Genomic DNA, 19,127 nt, shown 5'->3' on the forward strand with positions numbered 1-19,127 from the left:
AATTTTACATGCAGTGTGACGCAGCCTTAACGACGAGGGTGTAATTTCATACAGATTTTATTTCTGGCTCAAAAAACTAAAAAAATAATCTAGACCAAGTAATATTTTAATGGATTTGCAGTAAACATGATTCCCTTACCTTTCAGTTCGGACTTTTCTTTATTTTTTCCATTTCCCCTTTGAATCGCTTAACTCACAAAGCAAGCACTTCATCAGAAGATTATTACAAAACAATCGCTTATTATGAAACGCTGCAAACGTATTTAACCCTTATTATTTTGAGTTAAGGTTCATTCATTTTTAATAATAAAAAAACAAATACGAGTTTTCGTGAATAAACAGACGAAATATCGCCGACAAGACCTCCAAATGGTAATTGCAAATGCACCTCCCTTTAACATAGAAACGGATTAACTACCAAATATAACACAAGCGAAAATAAACTCTATGTATAAGATATAAAAGGTTGATTTTAAAACAGTGATGTTTAGTCTACTTTCCTCTTTGATTGGCGCAGCGAATAATATAATGAAAGAGTTTTAATGAACTCCTGATATGCAGCGAGGGGAACTCGAACTAACCAATCACTAAAGGCCTTAAGTTCGTTACATTTTCACCAAATACTAACCTTTTTTACTTCGGCCGTGTGATAACCGTGTAAGTATATTTTTTGTCAATCAAAAATGGACTTTATTGGTAATCCGAAGGGTTGGTTTTGCATTGGGGTGTGTGGTCACCTTTAGAGGGTAAGTATATTTTGTAAGCAGACACCGAGAAACTTACGCGCGGACAGACATAATGTGGATTAATATTAAATTACACGTTTTGTCTAGTAAGGGTGATAGTGATAACTGACTGGTAATGAAAGACTGACATTGTAAGGGAAAATGTAGGTGCAGTCGAGTTCATAAGTAAACATGTTTAATAAGCATAAACATGTTTATGTTGTTGGTGTTCGCGGCGTTATATGAACGGCGGGCCTATCATTAAATACTTTTGAAATCTTTGATGTAAATATATTTTTGCAACGTTAGCCTGTAAAGATGTTTATCAACTTGGCCGTACAGTCGCCATCAGATATTTCGGAACGACCGAGGTGGTCAAAAATATCTGAACACGCGCTCTAGCGCCTTGACAATAGAGGTGTGTTCAGATATTTGTGAGCACCTCGGCCGCTCCGATGGCGACTGTACTATGTAGACTGTTATTTCCCTCACTCAAAGAAAAGAAAGCAAAAGTAGCAATAAGTAAAAGGATTGAACAAAACCGGCCAAGTACGAGTTGGACTCGCGCACGTACCCAAAGGGTAAAAACGGGACCCTATTACTAACACTCTGCTGTCCGTCTGTCACCAGGATGTATCTCATGAACCGTGACAGCTAGGCAGTTGAAATTTCACAGATGATGTATTTCTGTTGCCGCTGTAACAACAAATACTAAAAACAGAATATAATAAATATTTAAGTGGGGCTCCCATACAACAAACGTGTTTTTTTTTGCCGTTTTTTGCGCGTAATGGTACGGAAGCCTTCGTGCGCGAGTACGACTGGCACTTGGCCGATTATATTCTCTTCGGAATAACCGCCTTAGCCTTACCGTGCTATAAACTCCGAAGCCTGATGGTTTTGAACATGCATACTGTAATTTATTTGATGGCGATACAGTACGGATACGATGATTATTCTGTCTACGTGACAATGTGATAAAACGGTGTCTGTCACTTTCTATCCCACGGTGTTAAGAAGTGACAGTTATTTTATCACGTGGATATAAAGCCATTCGTAATGCGCCTGCTGGGGTTTTTAAGCTATAGTTGGTCAAGTAGATCTTGTCAGTAGAAAAAGGCGGCAAAAATGGAAAATTTATGCGCGAAGAGATATCGTCTCATAGAAAATTTGAATATTGCGCTTTTTTCTACTGACAAGACTTGCTTGACCATCTATATTACTTAATCATAGGAGAAGCACATGTTTTTAGAATTAACATGAATATACCCTGTTGGCTTATCCACACTAATCCACCATCACCTGAAGGGCGCAGGAACGCGCCCACGAGTCATTCCGGCCCGGCCACCGGCGAGCCCACTCGCGCCAGCACTCGCCAGCTGACACGACCAGGTAAGTCTTTACTTACCTAATTAGTTGAATTACTCTTTTTGGTATCTCTTGCTAATGCAAAGCCTACTTAGATTTTTTTTATATGTACTGCAAAGGAAATATCTTAAGTAAAACACTGATTTAAACTTTTACGATTATTATCTTTAGGTATTTAAATAAAAGTAAGCAAAATCTACCCTCAAATGATTCCTAAAGCTAATGAAAACATTACATGATCGTATTAGCGTAAAATTAAGTTTTAAATTTACCCCCGGCGTTGTCTCTGTGATCTCGGAGAAGACTGGCTAAAGTTGACATCAACAATATCATAATATCAACGTCTTTTAGGGGCGCGAGTAAGTTTTATAACTTTTTAACTTGACTTAACATTTCGTACTTACCTGACTTTTTATTTTTTACTTATACTATTTTTGGCTCTATTGATTTTCATTCTCCAAACTACTGGAGCTACTACGACTACGACCGAAATATAATTTATAATTTAAGCAAAACAGTTTTGCTTGATGATTAGCAAACATATACATATTATGTGACGTTTTCAATCAAAAGGTACCACATCGGTAACACTATGATGTATAAATGTTTTATAATTCTGTTACATTTCTTTATTATAAGTACCTTTGTACGTTTGTATCTACCTATAATTGTCGGTACTGTCTTAGCAAAGCGATTGTATATTATATTATAAATAATAGAATAGAAATATCAGCCTATATACCTATGTCCCACTGCTGGGCACAGGCCTCCTCTCACTCGCAAGAGGGCTTGGGATATAGTTCCCACGCTGGCTTTAATAGGGATATGAAATGAATGCAGTTAATTGCAAAAACCGTATCATGACACTCAAAACGGGTCGATCCCCCGCGCCCTGGCCCCAACCGATCGACCCATTAGACCCATTTCATTAAAAAGCGCTAAAATCGTCCCAATCACAAATTACAACTCAATGTTATGACTCACTCTTTGCGTGTCCAATGCACTTTGGTAACACCAGTATATCTTGGACTTTCTACCCCCTCTTGTCTTTGATAAAACTATTATATTGCTTAGAAAAGCATGTAGGGGAGGGGTCAAGTTGAATTCGTAGGTGTTTTGTTTTAAATGAATCATAGGGGGCGCGTTTTGAATACGCATGGGATGTTTTTTTGATTTTTTGGTACTTGAGGCCTTGGATTGTTGTTTATAAGGCTGCAGGAATCTTTTTTGGTACTTAGCGATTTTTTTTTGTTATATGGCTGCAAGATGGAACTAGATTCGTTACTTTGTATTGTATACACGGTGTAACATGAGTAAACCGAATAAATTTAACAGCGTATTCCTGATCATATTTAGAGACAAAAATGTCCTATAAACTTTTTTGATATTCGCCTAGTTTCAGAGATATTATTAATTTAAAAAAAACAAGTTCTTATTGTTACATAGTGTAAAAGGCCTTTTTGATGGTGATGTTGCTGCTATGGGACATAGTCTAAATATCCTTATTGATAGATGTCAAAAAGTGACAAGTAACACTTTGCAAAAAATAGGTTCTACGAAAAAAAAATGTAAAAATCAATTTTAAGTGACAAGTTTGCCAATAACATTTATTTTTTATGTACAAATACATTAAAAAAACAAAAAAAAAAATTTTTTTTGGCGAAATTGACCTAAACTCATATTACATTTTTTACTTATTTTGACCTCAGAAATGCGTGGTTAAAATTATTCGGTTTCCTCATGTTACACCGTGTATATACCTCGTCTGTTTATAAGTTTTGAGACGACAGAAAATTTCTTAAATTAACGAAAGTCGATTAAATATATTTCAAAATGTATCATATTGTTTGTATCTCCTTGGATTTCAATTCACGGGCCTAGAAATCCCGGTCTTTTGATAGGCTTGCGTGGGGACATAGATGTCTTCCCCGCCACAATACAAGCAAGGTAATTAAACATTGCTTATTCAGCATAATAGTCGAAGCATTTCTCAATATTTCGGTGTACAATTTGATATTTCATATACATATTACAATTTTCTTTTAATTCCGATACTTTCCCGTGAGTAAACGCGCATTTTCGTGATCGTGCCGGAATCCCTTAAATGCCAACATATTAAATGATTATAATAAAAAACATAGAAGGCCATTTTAAAATAGTTTACATCATGGGTCTCTATTAACGATAATATGAAAAACTTTACGTTATAATAGTTTTAAGTCATAATATAATTATTGTTTGTCCGAATTTTCGTTAAGAGTCATATATAATTGGTTTATCTCAGAAACGCGTAACTTTTCAGGATTGCCATAAAACCTAACCTAAGCTATCTATATATAGAATAACCTTACAAAAATCCTGAAAAGTTAACGGTTTCAGTTTTATAACTAACGATAATATGACAAACGTTATTAAGTTATGAGTCATAACTTATGACTTAAAACTTTATGGGAAACAAAGGCACCCCAGTTTACATTCGTCTCAAGACTTATAAACAGACGAGGTATAATATGTTTTCACTAATTACGTTTAAAAAATATATATTTTATTATACAAATCTGTTGATAAATGGGAGATAAAAAATAATAGGTATTAAGCGTGGAGCAGAGTGATCTCATATTAAGATGGAGAAGTTACTTATAATTTGTTCTACAATCGTTTTTTTTTTTTAATTTTCATAAATAACTCGTAAACGGTAGCCCACAGCAAAATAATATCTGTTACGTAAATAATCTGTTTCAGATTTCTTATAAAATACTTAAGTGCTACTTTTTTTCGCTGTCAATGTCAGGATCGTAGCAAGAGGAAATCCGTGGTCTCTGCCTACCCCTCCGGGAAATAGGCGTGATTATATGTATGTATGTAATACCCTATTTTTGGTAAAATACTTTTACCAATGCCGCAGTAGGTATCTGCATATTCTTGTGAACTGGTTATTACTAGCTCATTTTCCGTGCTGCCTTAACCTTGTTTTGTCCCGGTCTGTAGAAGTAGAGGGTAGGGGGGGGGGGGGTTAAGTAGTAGTAATAATCACTTTATTGTACACAACACAGGTTCACATAATATAAAACTTAATACTTTTAATACATATTATACCTGCATAACGTTGTGTTGCAGACCAGACCCCACAATGCTGTTCCACGGCGTGATCTTCGGGCTATTAAGCATTCCAGTATTTTGCATCGACACAGGTACCTACTTACAATATAGGTACCTACCAAAGAGAATTTGAGATCTGGCGTCTGTCGGCGTCGGTCCAGCGCTATGGAAAATGACGTCGCTGCGCAGTTGCGTCGACGCTGCGTCGACGTTGCGTCGACGTCGGCCATAGAATTGTAGACGCCGACGCTCGAAAGACGCCAGATGTGGGGGGGGGCTTACTGTCAAGGTAAATTATGTAGCTACAGTTCCTACATTTACTGCCATCTTTTGACAAAAGATTAAAATTGTTAGAACGCCATTTGACTTTGAACATTATTCCTTCACTCCATCCATCCATCCATCCAAGCCATCTACTCCAAGTAGGCCAAAGGTATGGTGCAATCTTTTCGAGCGATGGCGCCATAACCTTTGGCCTACAGTTGCGTAGATGGCGTTAATTTCAATATGTAACATATTAACACATATCAGTGAAATAATAACGATCAAAGTCAAATGGCGTTCTAACAGTTTTAATCTTCTGTCGAAAGATGGCAGTAAATTTACAGTGGCTGCATATGTTAAGCTGGAAACAAATTATCGGACACGGCTGACCGTCGCGGCTGACGGGCGCGACTTAAAAGTGTGCACAGTGTTGAACATCCAGCGCGCCAGATTTCTGTCGGATGTCCGAAGGCTCAAGGTCAGCACAAGGTTTCGTCCACGGCTTACCTCCGATAGTTTGCACAGTGCAGTGTATATTCATTATCTAGATACCTATAAGTCGCGGCTGTGAGCGGCGTCCGTCAGCCGCGTCCGATAATTTGTTTCCACCTTTACTTTGACAATCCGTCTCTATAGGTACTCTACTCTCTTTGATGCCTACCACAGATTAGTATATGTTATAACATGCCTACTAACTTACCTAAGCTAATAAGGCTAATAACCACCAAATTATTATTTAGCCGATGTAGCTTTATTTGACGTTCATAAGCGCATTTTGTAATATGCCTACTTGGACAATAAACTATCTTTATAGGGTATGAGACATAGATATATTATGTACAGTCAACTACAAAGAGATGTATGCATGTTTTCACTTTATTACAATGCAGGAAAGTGTAAAAGTGGATACATATCTTTTCACCACACCAGCTCGGAAAGGCTTACTTTGCACTTCAAAAACTGATAGCAAAGTTGCATTTTATTCACATGTGAGACAAAGTAATCAGAAATGACTTTTAAATGATAAATATTTAATTACATTCATTTGGATTTGATTTGGTTTGATTTTATTTGATATTTTACATTTAATATTTGCTTCCGGTTGGTGTGGTGAAAAATTTTGTGTTTCACTCGGGGGCAAATTTTGTTTAACCCTCGTGCTTTGAAACCCTCGCAACGCTCAAGATTCCATTTTCGAACCACTCGCTACGCTCGTGGTTCAATTTTGGAATCTTTCGCTTGCTCGGGTATCAACATTAGCACGAGCGGATAAACAACAACTTTGCCCCCTTGTAAAACAAATAACTATTGTAGTCGACTGTATAACTGGCTTGCTAGCAATAACTAAGTATAGGTAACTCGGAGTAATTAACAATGGAGCCGCCATTAACAGGCGTTCCCCTCTGTCGAAAATAGGCGGCCAATGGTCAACCTCATGTCAACCATATGTATGGACTGACGTTTATCTGACATGACGTACCTATACATTTGATGTGCCCCTCCCCCGCAAAAAACGGCAGACTATTTTGTACCGAAAATTTTAGACATGGCGTCTCCGTTGGTTATATCCTCCAAGATAGGTAACGATAGTGTAGGTAGTTGTGGTCGAATATAGGTATTCCGTATTTGAATTGAAATTACCATAGTTGCTTCTTTGTCAGTTTGCAAGTTCGAGATAAGTACTTTTTATTTAGCAGAGAAGTTTGATTAATCCTGTCCACATATACTTAATTTAATAATGTGATTGAACGGTAGGTATACTATATATTTACAACTACATGCAAAAGGAGCTTAACTCTTAAGTTCTTTACTGATCTCATTTCTTATCTTATCACCCTAAATATTGATAATAATGAAAATCATTTCAACACATACGTGCGAAATTCGCAACGAGTGGCGAATATTAAAACAAGAAAAGAAGGGAGTGTTTTAAAACGACACAAGTTGTGAATTACCTATTCGCACGTGTATCGTGCAACTTTGTACAGTTCATATGGCCCTTTATATTTTCGACGTAGTTACGTAATGTGCTTATTATAGCACCTGGTGTCGTAATGGAGCACCAGATGTACTGTAAAGTAAATAAGGACGATTGATGTTGTCGACAGAAGTGGTGGTCCTCAGAGCCGTGAGAGGCCACGACGCGCGGCTGCCCTGCGGCCAGGGCAAGGTGTTTCTCGACGGGCCTGACGCCTACGTGCTGTGGCTCAAGGATGAGAGGGAATTCCTCTACCGCTTTCCTAACGAGGAGACTCAACGAAGGTACCACGTGAGCCGCACGTACCCTGCGGGCATTTAGTAACTAAATTTAGTAAAATTTTAGTTTTAGTTACCCATTTTGCATGCCAAATTCGGTGAAACATGCACACCTACTGGCACAATCGGATTAGGTATAACCTCGAAATCTCTAGAGCTCTCTAAGCTTTAATGTTGCCTTACACCATATTTTCATACAGAACGTAGATTTAGAGTAAAATCCATATTTTCTCCAGGACGGTACACATTTTCCAAGATGTCCGAGGTCCGCAAATGTCAAATAGTGCAAATAGTGTAGACATGAAAAACAGACATTTAATTAACATCAATACCAAATTTCAGGACTCTTCTAGAGATTTCGAGGTTAGTCCTAACCCGATTGTGCTATATCTTATAGCAAGGCTCTCCAAACCGGCCCGCGAAGCGTTCCAATCCGGCCCGCCAACAGCGGTCCAATCCGGCCCGCGGGAGCCAGGCTCCAGGTGTTCAGCCCTATCAGTATCAGTTCAGAAGCAACCAGATACCCCCCCCCCCCCCCCCCCCTTAGGCGCAAATTCTGATGCCCAATATGGCCCTCAGGCAAAAAAGGTTGGAGACCCCTGCCTTATAGTATCTTATTAAAATTTTTAATGGACAATTAATTATCTTTCAGACTCAACCCATCTGTCGCTAACACACTCTACTTCCCCAGATCACTTTCACTAGACCAAGTGTTCGGCACCACGTGCATCGCGGGCGCCTGCCACGACGACACCTCTCTCCTTCTAAAGCGCGTGAGCGACAGAGACAGCGGCGTTTATCGCTGCCGCGTGCACTATCAGGCTTCGCCGTCGGTGGACTATGTCATCGATATAAGACTGGTTGGTGAGTAGTAGAGTACGCATGGTTCTGCACCTATCTTTGTGGTGTTGTCCAAGTTGCCTAACGAACGACTGTTATTTGAAATTATGACGTTTAAATAGCACTTACACAGTCTGTGCTATCAAAATCGCTGCCAACTTAGCTTGGTAGGTATAATTCAGGAGTTATAGAATCACGAATGTTTCAGATTCTCCGGGTACCCCTCAGATCTACAATGACGCTGGTGAACCACTTCACAGAGGTCACATCCAGCACATCAGCCTCGGAACCAACTTCACTTTCACCTGCGAAGTTGCTGATGGTACGATTGTAGATATTATTTATTATGTATTGACTGTACTCGTAAAAGAGAGACCCTAAACTAGGATATTCCGAGCGACGGTGTCTAGTGGCTGCTGCTCGACGCAACGTTTATTTTATTTATTTATTTATTTTTATTTCGTTATTTATTAAAAAAAAACGTTGGCGCAAGTCCATTTTCCGTAGCGCTGACTTAGTATGGGGGGGTTTTCAAATGTGAACGTACTTTACAGTTTTTAAAGGAGATGTATTAACAAATTATCTTAATATAACGTCTCTTACAACTTACAACCGGTCCGTAATTTTTTGCTAATCGTTTTGTTAACGAGTATAAAATTCTCGGACGACTGGCCTGGCCTAGTGGGTATTGACCCTGCCTGTGAAGCCGATGGTCCTGGGTTCGAATCTCGGTAAGGGCATTTATTTTTCTCTTAATTTCTGAATTAGTTCCTGTGTCATGGATGTTTTCTATGTATAAATATAAGTATGTATATCGTCGCCTAGCAGCCATAGTACAACCTTTGCTTAGTGTGGGGCTAGGTTGATCTGTGTAATATATCCCCTGATAAAAAAAACCGGCCAAAAGCGAGTCGGACTCGCGCACGAAGGGTTCCGTACCATTACGCAAAATACGCCAAAAATACGTTTGTTGTATGGGAGCCCTACTTAAATATTAATTTTATTCTGTTTTGTTATAGCTGCAACGGAAATATGTACATCATCTGTGAAAATTTCAACTGCCTACCTATCACAGCTATAGAGCCTGGTGACAGACAGACAGACAGACGGACAGCGGAGTCTTAGTAATAGGGTCCCGTTTTTACCCTTTTACGTGCTTACTGTAGTACAGCCTTAAATCATACTCTTTTTCTATGTTACCCAGAGCCTGACACTCTCCTCTTCTGGCGTCGCAACGGCGTCGTGATCGAGCGAGCTGAGGCGTCGCGCCCGCGCACGCTACGCGCTGCGGTTAGCGTGACGAACGCGACGCGCGCCGAGCTCGACGCGCACTACGAGTGCCTCGCGCAGAACGCCGACGTCACTGAACCGCTCAGCGCGAGCGTGCTGGTCACTATGTATTGTGAGTACATAAGCTGCTCGTAATAGTTTTACTTTTAATATAAGTAGTACACAAGATGCCTCTGTGTTTTATTATACATATGAAGCTGCGCGGTGTTTTCGGCTACTTTTTGACCCCCCTTCCCCCTGGTGATATTTGGTGAGGTTTTTGGCTAGAAACAACCTCACGTGTATTTTTTTGAATTTTTTTCATTCGACCTAAATTTAAGAAAAATTGTATTGTATATAGAAAATCTTGTTTATTTTTCTATTTTCGTTAAATAGATTTGCTATTTTGAAGCGCAGAGTGAAGATTTATATTTAACGAAACCGAGAAAAAGAATCTACTCATGTGGTAGGTGTTTTTTTCATAGTTTCTTTCAATGTAGAAAAATACACGTGAGGTTTCCTTATACCCCCCTCCCCCAACGTGATCTATCGTGATTTTTTCGTGACCCCCCCACCCCCTATCGACGGTGGTCTGTGCACAAGCTCTGTAGTTTATACAAGCGGCGTCTTTTCTAAAACAATCGCCAGTAGTCTCGTTCTAAAACAATCGCCAGTAGTTAGCAAGAAATCGCAGTAACATTTGAAGATTTATTCGGCTAGGTACATACACTGCGGCGGTAGCTTGGTCGCATTTTTAACGCGTTGTCATATCAGTCACGTTCTAACAAGTAGGTAAGTAAGTGCAAAAGTGACATTAGTGACAGACGAAAAAAAGGAACCATGCTGCCACCGCTGATGCAACTAGGTAATAGTAGAAGTTATTCGAAGCTCGCACCCACCACCGTCGACGTTTTCTTTGCCTTTTGCATATTAATTAATATCTTTATTAAATTATCACAAATAAAAAAGAATCCAAGACGCACAACTTCATTCGACGCCATGTGAACATGCAATGAAAGAAAAGTGAATCATTCACTCAAGTGAACATTCATTCGAGTGAACCGTCTGATCCCACCTTAAGTGACGCGCGTGCGACGGATTTTACTTACAATTTCACCCGCGCGCGTGCGCCCGCTCTGTGCACGCGCGCAACAGTGGCGGACGCCCTAAACGTCAGCCGGGTTTAACCCGATTTAATATATGTAATTTAATTTCAGTGCCTCCTCTAAGCGTGGAGATCCGCCTAAACAACAATGTAGATTTTGAAGCCGGCCAACCCCGGGTGGTGGACTGCGTGGTGGTCGGCTGCGTGCCTCCCCCCTCCATCACCTGGCACCTGGGGGACACGCTGCTGAGACCGAGCGTGCATAAGGTAGGATGAGAATAACATCGAGGCCGGGTAGTATTATATTTACCGTCAAATAATAATTATATAATTTGCAGGAACTCCACGACGGCAACTACACAGTATCCTCATTGACACTAGCGCCATCTCTCCGCGACGGCGGGCGCGAGCTCGCGTGCCGCGCCCACAACTCCCATCTCCCCGGGCTGGTGTTCCAGGACCAAGTCACCCTGAACGTGGGCTGTGAGTTGTCAATCCCGGTTAGCTATACGGGGACACTGGCGCCATCTGTCGACGGCGGGCGTTCAACTCACACCTCCTAGCCTAGGGCCGGGTGTTCCAGAACCAGCTCACCCTGAACGTGGGCTGTGAGTGTACTAAGTATTCCTACTCCACGCTAGATGGCGGCACCAATTAACCGTTATGTTACACTTCGTAGAATAGGCATTTGTTCGCGAGATTTAAATTATAGTCGCACCAAGAAAAGTCTGCAGCGGATTTGATAGCCCACGCAGTGTAAGTGTTATTTATATGTCATAATTTCATAGAAGTTTGACGTTTAAAATGACACTTGCACTGCGTGGGCTATCAAAATCGCTGCAGACTTTTCACGGTCTGACTCTAGTTATTTGGAAATTCCGGGCGCTGATCGAAATATTGTATCCGTTACTAAGCATTCACAGTTTTAAATCAACTCTAAAAAAGTTTATGCTCGAACACCAATTAAACGAAGAGTGCCTCAAACTTGAGACTAGCTACATTTAAGCACCCTTGACGCATTCCTAGTATTACTGCTTTTCGTCTCTTCTACAACCGCCACTCATTTTAACTGTCATATTAACTGTAATTTTAGTTTTATTATGTAATATTGTAGTCATAATGTGTTCTTTTATAATTTAGACGTAATAGTCCATGGCCCCGACGGAAGACCAGCGCTAGCCTTTAGGCTAGCACCTGCTGAGTCGGGACCATTTCGTGACCGTGGTAGTATTACCTGTTGTTTTATCCATTAAGTTTTGTCACGAATAAAAACATTCTATTCTATTCTATTCTATTCTATTTTCATGATGTGGGTGGGTGTTGGCAAAACTACTTGTTTTGCGCTCATTTATGTTCTTGGTTAAAATAGGTAAGGGTCAATATACCAAAGAGTTACCTACCTATACTTATATATTATATATACATAGGACAAACTCTTCAAACATAATCTCGCATCAAACATGATCGAACTTGTTCCTAATCGCTTCAGATCGTCCAGTGTGCCTGTCAAGTGGCGAGGAGACCATCGGTGCCGTGCCCGGGGAGGCCGAGACAGTAACCTGTGTGGTGGAGGCGTCTCCGGAGCCCCTGCAGTTCAGCTGGACCTTCGCGGACTCTCGCACCCTGTACACCAGCGTTAAGGTAGTTCCTGACCGTCCAGTCTGCCTGTAAAGTGAAGTGGTCTTTCAAAACGAATAGGGGGTCTCCAAAATTTTTTGATTTAGTTAATACTTTCGGAAATAATCGCTCCGAAAGAAAAAAATATGTGTCCCCCCTCCTCTCTAACTTTTGAACCATAGGTCCAAAAATATGAAAAAAGTCGTCATAGGTACGCTTAGTAAATACTTTCAATGAAAACTATAGCGAACATGATTGGTCCAGTACTTTTTAAAGATGTTTCTTCTAGTGTTATGTTAGTTAAATTGTACGGTTCCACGAAAGAGAAATCATCACTTAAAGCTACAAAACCCATATCTCCCACACTAATCCATACAAACACTTTCTGGGCAACAGACGAGTAGGCTTGAAATAAACTCCCAGAAGACATATGGTTTGGGCACAAATTGTGAATCAGTTAAAAAATAAATTAGACGGTAGATAAATGGTTACAGGATTCGGGGCTGTTTATTAAACAATAAATAAAATTGTCCAACGTTTATCAGAAACTGCCGGGCCACCAGCACCGCTACAGCTCGACGCTGACCTGGCTGCCGCGAGCCGGCGACTACGGCGCGCTGCTCTGCCGAGCGACGAACTCGTTCGGCGAGCAGAAGCGCGCGTGCGCGTACGCGGTGGCGCGGGGCGGCGCGCCGCGCCCGCCGCAGTGCCTAGTCAGGGAGGCGGGGACTCTGAGGATTCAGTGCAAGAAAGGTGAGCTTCTGGAATGGACGTTAGTTAGATGGCAGAAAAGACAACACTAATCCTAAACCGTGGAGAGCTTGAAATTCCATTCAGTGGAGGAAAGATAAGTTTTGGTGTCAGAAGTCCAAATTTACGTTTGACAGACACGACAACGCACATCCTTAACCACCGTAGGAAAGACCCGGATATCAACGTATCAGAGATAAACGTATATTCTTCAAATATGCCACTTAGCGCCTCTTGCACCATCCCACTAACCCGGGTTAACCGGTTAAACCCGGGTTAACCGGTTAAACCCGGGTTAGTGGGATGGTGCAAGAGGCGCTTAGGAAAGTTAAGAATAGTTGGAACAACCCCTAGGAAATAAAAAGTCGGCGTCGTCCCACATTTTCTTGGTCATAAATTTAAGGTGTCAAGACTGTCAAGGCATATTAACCGTTTCAGATTGGGACGGCGGGCGGCCCCAAACCGTTCACCTCGTGGTCCGCGATTCCACCGGTACGGTGGTGACCAACGCTTCCGACGCCGCGGGCCACTTCCAGCCGGCGTTGGCCGGGCGCAACCTGAGCGCGGTGGTGTACGCGAGCAACAGCAGGGGCCGGAGCGAGGAGGTGGAGTTACAGATGCAGAATACGCCGGCGACCGCTTTCGGTGAGGCTTTAATGATATACGGATTTAAAAATAAAAGATTTTATCGCTGGCCTCGATCGATAATTTCTCGAACGGTATTAGACTAATATTATTAACGGATGGCTGGACGCTACCCCGGACAAACATAGAATCAAGTGTCATAGCGGGCGTCAGTCGAATTACGAGCGACCGAAGTAGTTCTTTAATTTTAATGACTTGGCCGACGCGTTGACCCAAACGGAGTCGTGGTCTCCAGCACAAGAGTAGGTACGCCATTTTACCAGATCCTGCGCGAATTCACGCACATTCTCACTGACGCCGAGCTCATGAAGATCTACCTCCACTCTATCCGCCCAACGATATTTGAGTCGCTTAACTCTTAACTTCAAACTCTGGTAAATCCATCTGTCAGATTGTGCGATTTTGGTATTAAGAAAAAGTAATAGGGTCATATTTGCTGAGAGGGTCCGTGTTTGAAGTTAAGTTACACGTTTAGGATCAACAGGATGGCGTTGTGGTCGACCCGAGTATTCTTAGAGGCAGCCAGCCCTATCTTCACCCTTCACCCATCCTTTCGAGGTGGCCAAGCTAGAGGAGACGATGTGCTTGGGTCTCACCTATTGTGTGTAGGGCTGCAGAGAGGAACCGGCGGACTATCCGCGCCGTGTCCAAGATCACCGCCTTCTGCATCTGGCCCTTGATCCAACCACCTAGCGAGAATCTCTCAGGATGTTGGTCGAGACTCTTCACTATTAGACCGTTCACTGAAACAACTATCGGGACACTAATCGCCTCGGCTGTCTTTTCTGTTTCGGCATTGTTTAAATATTATGGGACTGCTACCCGGCAGATAGAAATACCTACTGCTGGTGGAAAAATTAAGCGAAAATAGTTATTTGTTTTACAAGGGGGCAGTTGTTGTTTAACCGCTCGTGCTATTATTGATACCCGAGCAGGCGAAAGATTACATAATTGAACCACGAGCGTAGCGAGTGGTTCGAGAAATGGAATCTTGAGCGTTGCGAGGGTTTCAAATCACGAGGATTAAACAAAATTTGCCCCCGAGTGAAACACAAAATTTTTCACCGCACCAACCCGAAGCAAATATTAAATGTAAAATATCAAACACAATCAAACCAAATCAAATCCAAATGAATGTTATTAAATATTTATCATTCCAAATCATCATTTAAAAGTCAATTCAACCAGGAAACATAAGATAACAACTCAAAATTTGCATTTGATTACTTTGCCTCACATGTGAATAGAATGCAACTTTGCTATCAGTTTTTGAAGCGCAAAGTAAGCCTTTCCGAGCTGGTGTGTTGAAAATATAATTACAGTTTTTAGAGGAGACATTTTCATTCCAGCAGTGGTAGAGCCTACACCGGTCCGCGGTTGGGCACATTGGCTCGAGGTGTCGGCCGTCGTCGTCGTCGCCACTGTCGCTGTGGCGGCGACGACGCTCTGCGTGCGCGCGGCGCGGGCGAGGAGACACACGGACAACCCTGATCTGGTGCCGAGGGCGGACGGTGAGTGTTTAGGTTCCCTCCACATATGTCGACGCGGAATCAGCAAGAACGAAAAATCCGTCGACGCGTCTAATTCGTCTTACGTAATAAATGCCCTTGCCATATAAATAAATGCCCTTACCGGGATTCGAACCCAAACATCTCTGCTAATCCTAATGAACTCCTTTCTGGCAACAGGAACGTTCCATCGCGAGCCAGACTTCGTGAGCGGCGAGCGGGTGCTTGGCACGACCAACATCACCGTCAACCAGCTGGCGTCGTGTCAGAATGTAACTCGATTTACATTTACACCATTTATCCCGAATACCCCAAGAGCCCACCAACCACCAACCAACTTCCACCACCAACCACCACCAACCAACCCACCAACCACCAACCAACTTTATAATCCAACTCAAATATGTACAGTCACCTGCAATAATATGTTACTCTTCGAAGGCCGCAAAAATATGTGACACACTCTTATGGCCTCTATAAATAAGATGACCTTCCTCAAGAATCACTCTATTGATAGGGAAAGCAGCCCACCAACCACCAACCAACATCCACCACCAACCACCACCAACCCAACCAACCACCAACCAACTTTATAATCCAACTCAAATATGTACAGTCACCTGCAATAATATGTTACTCTTCGAAGGCAGCAAAAATATGTGACACACTCTTATGGCCTCTACAAATAAGATGGCGTCAGATATTTTTGCGGCCTTCGTTGTGTAACATATTATTGCAGGTGACTGTACACTGATGTACACCTGAAAAGGTAAAGTTTCGGTGTAACTAAATATGTAATTACTTTTTTTTAGTTTATAACAAAATTTATTGAATCAATATAAATGTTGTATAAAAACTTAATAACTAAAATTATACTAAATTAATAAAAATAAATATATATGTAATTGTATATTCCACCTGCAATGTAACCTGCTTCTTACATACAATAAAAAACTTGAAACTTAACCTTTCAGTCAGGGTTAGCAACTGTCAAAAGGTTTTTAAAGAAAGGTTAAGCAAAGGGTTCAGCAAAGGTTTTATACAAGGTAGAAGTACTAGTACTCGACGCTGCACTAGTATTCGACATGGGTACTTTAAGTGTGTCATGGGCAGTTTATAGTATTCTATACACTGAGGGGCATACACTAATTGTAATTACCTTTGAAATGTGAAGCTTAACTTCAAACAACGACCATCTCAGCAAATAGATATCTACATTGTTACCCTTCTCAATACCAAAATCGCGTCATCTGGCAGATGCCCGCGTACCATACTACATCCTGTATACCTACATTACAAAGGTACATACAAAAAATAAGACTTAATATTATATCTTTATTGCAGCAGTACTCGTCATCGCCAGTGCCCTCCTGCCGAGTGTTGGTGGGGTGTCCCCACCCCCCCCCAGACACGTGTCCGGCCACGCAACATTCATACTACGTATAACCCTTTAACCGCCAGTCGTCAACTGACGCGCGCCTCAAGCCTTCATGGTGAATAGGTACCTACTGTTACTTATTCTGTGATGGTGACGCGCCGCGCACGATAGGCGTGCTACGTGGACTCTCCGGGCATAGAAAACAAAAAAAAATAGCTACAACCGAATACAGAACCTCCTCCTTCTGTGAAATGGAAGTCGGTTAAAAATAATAGTCGTTTTGGTACCAAATCTGATGTATGGAGTGAGCACTCGATGCTTACTATATTTCTCTATGGTCCAGGGTATCAACACCGAGTTGCCTACTGCTATTTGGCGGACCACTTGAACGAAGAGCTTATAAAAAGTGCCTATAAATATTATAGCTTCGTTAGAACTGAATTAGTGCTTTATGACTTAAATATACATTAAAACTGATAGTCCCCATTTGAACATAAAACCCCATAATTACTTTGGCGTAGCTAGATAAAAAATCAATTCATAATCATTAAATTCACATAAGTACTTCAATTTCAAAATATATTTATTTCAATTCAATCCAAGAGACTACAGTGATCCCCACACTAGGCTTAGCCTGTAACGTGGGGATTTTGGAGGAGTACATAATACAGAATAAGTCGAATACTGCTGGAAATGTATCGTTCCGTAACGAGAAGCTTCAACAGGAACACGCATTGGCGGATCGAATCAAACTGAGATTCAGAATAATTGAGATTGAGATTGGATTGAATCATCGGTCGTCCATCCCGTTTTAAAACGACAATTTTATACACTTACACTTACAATTTTGACAATTTTATATTTTAACGAATGTTGTGATGGGGACAGCATAAATCTATGCGAATACTTGTACTCGTAAGAGCCTTAAATTATATGTATCATCACATTTTATAATTCTAGTCAAACTAGCTTTAATGTTGTAAATAAATTTTTTTATACACTGATATGTTTTTTACTAGCCATGTGGTAGGGGAACTAAAACCGATGATCGTGGGTACAAGTTTTCATACATAACTCTATGGTCTAGTGACCAAGAGAAGTATGCAACGATTTTGATAGCATACGCAGTGCAAGTGTTCTTTATAGGTACATCATAATTTCGTAGAAGTTTGACGTTTAAAATATCACATGCACTCTTGGTTTAACTCCACCTATCAAATATCTATTAGTAGCGACCCGCACTGGTTAACAAATACACGTCTAAGACCTAAACCTTCCCCAAGAATCACTCTATTGATAGGGAAAACCGCATGAACATCCGTTCAGTAGTTTTTGAGTTTACGAGTATCGCGAACATATATCCAGATTCCAGACAAACGCCGCGGGGGACTTTATTTTATAAGGTAAGGTGTAACGATATTTGACATGTTAATCCTTTGTATCCTATCGCCGCCACTGTCACGCACAGATAATAAATCAGGCTAAGAACCGTCGCGCACTGTCGACTAGACCAAAACATAGGCAACTATAATAGTGCCAGGCCTGGCCTGTAGACCAAGCTGTAGGCAACCATCACTAAAACATGTTGTGTTCTTCACAACTATGTTCAAGAGAGAGAAGGATACGATGTCGTCTCAACAGATGCTCGCAATGTGAACACTTCCATATGAACCCGTGTTCTTACTGTTCGCCGGTGCGGTCGCAGTCGCTTGTGCGTCGCCACTACACAGCGAGTCACCGAGTCGGCCGGGCGACTAGCGACTAATGGTAACATTCCATTTCTAACCGCAGCTGCGCTACCGATACTGAACGCGTCGCTGTCATAGTCAATTTTCATAGTAAAATTGACAGTAGTGCAGCTGTCGTTGGAAATGGAATGTTACCCTAAGTCCAGAAACTCCTATACAGGGCGTCCCAAGTCTATGGGACATCAAGGAAAAGTACCTTAAATATCGTAGATACGATACTTTGCTGAAAGAAGACATCATTTTAATTAAAAAACAATTTAAATTGCATTCATAGATTTTTAAATAATTGCATGGTTGAACCGGGAATCGAACCCGTCACACGAGAAAAAAATTACTCTATATAGCTTTATCATACCGATCGAAGGCTTCATCATAAGGATAATTTTTTGCTACATAACATAGTATCAGAAATAAAAGGAAGACCGTAAAATTTAACATAACGACTCTCAGGCTGCCTTACCACTGAGGAGGAAATACAAAACAAACCATAGTTCTCATCATTTATTTACATTTTATTATAAAACATACAACACCTACAATTACTCCTGATATGTC

At 41.2% G+C, this 19,127-nt stretch overlaps 1 protein-coding gene across 1 annotated transcript; it reads left to right on the forward strand.

The window, feature by feature from the left end:
• The first annotated feature begins 1,984 nt into the window (after nucleotides 1-1,984).
• LOC134679254 (hemicentin-2-like) lies at nucleotides 1,985-17,494 on the forward strand. The gene is made up of 15 exons (XM_063538143.1): nucleotides 1,985-2,117; nucleotides 3,995-4,040; nucleotides 5,211-5,284; nucleotides 7,565-7,718; nucleotides 8,404-8,576; nucleotides 8,761-8,874; nucleotides 9,757-9,954; nucleotides 11,039-11,193; nucleotides 11,265-11,409; nucleotides 12,416-12,567; nucleotides 13,089-13,296; nucleotides 13,732-13,938; nucleotides 15,288-15,449; nucleotides 15,627-15,718; nucleotides 16,791-17,494. Exons 1-15 carry the CDS (start codon nucleotides 1,985-1,987, stop codon nucleotides 16,890-16,892), a joined length of 2,115 nt encoding a protein of 704 aa, XP_063394213.1. The 3' UTR covers nucleotides 16,893-17,494.
• Nucleotides 17,495-19,127: the final 1,633 nt, after the last annotated feature.

The sequence above is a fragment of the Cydia fagiglandana genome, chromosome Z, assembly GCF_963556715.1.
Source record: "Cydia fagiglandana chromosome Z, ilCydFagi1.1, whole genome shotgun sequence".
In the NCBI taxonomy this organism is placed as follows: domain Eukaryota; kingdom Metazoa; phylum Arthropoda; class Insecta; order Lepidoptera; family Tortricidae; genus Cydia; species Cydia fagiglandana.

Coding starts and splice junctions, on each gene's coding strand:
- LOC134679254 (XM_063538143.1), top strand. CDS start 1,985: ATGAATATACCCTGTTGGCTTATCCACACTAATCCACCATCACCTGAA. Junction 2,118..3,994: donor TCGCCAGCTGACACGACCAG/GTAAGTCTTTAC, acceptor GTCTTTTGATAG/GCTTGCGTGGGGACATAGAT. Junction 5,285..7,564: donor AGTATTTTGCATCGACACAG/GTACCTACTTAC, acceptor TGTTGTCGACAG/AAGTGGTGGTCCTCAGAGCC.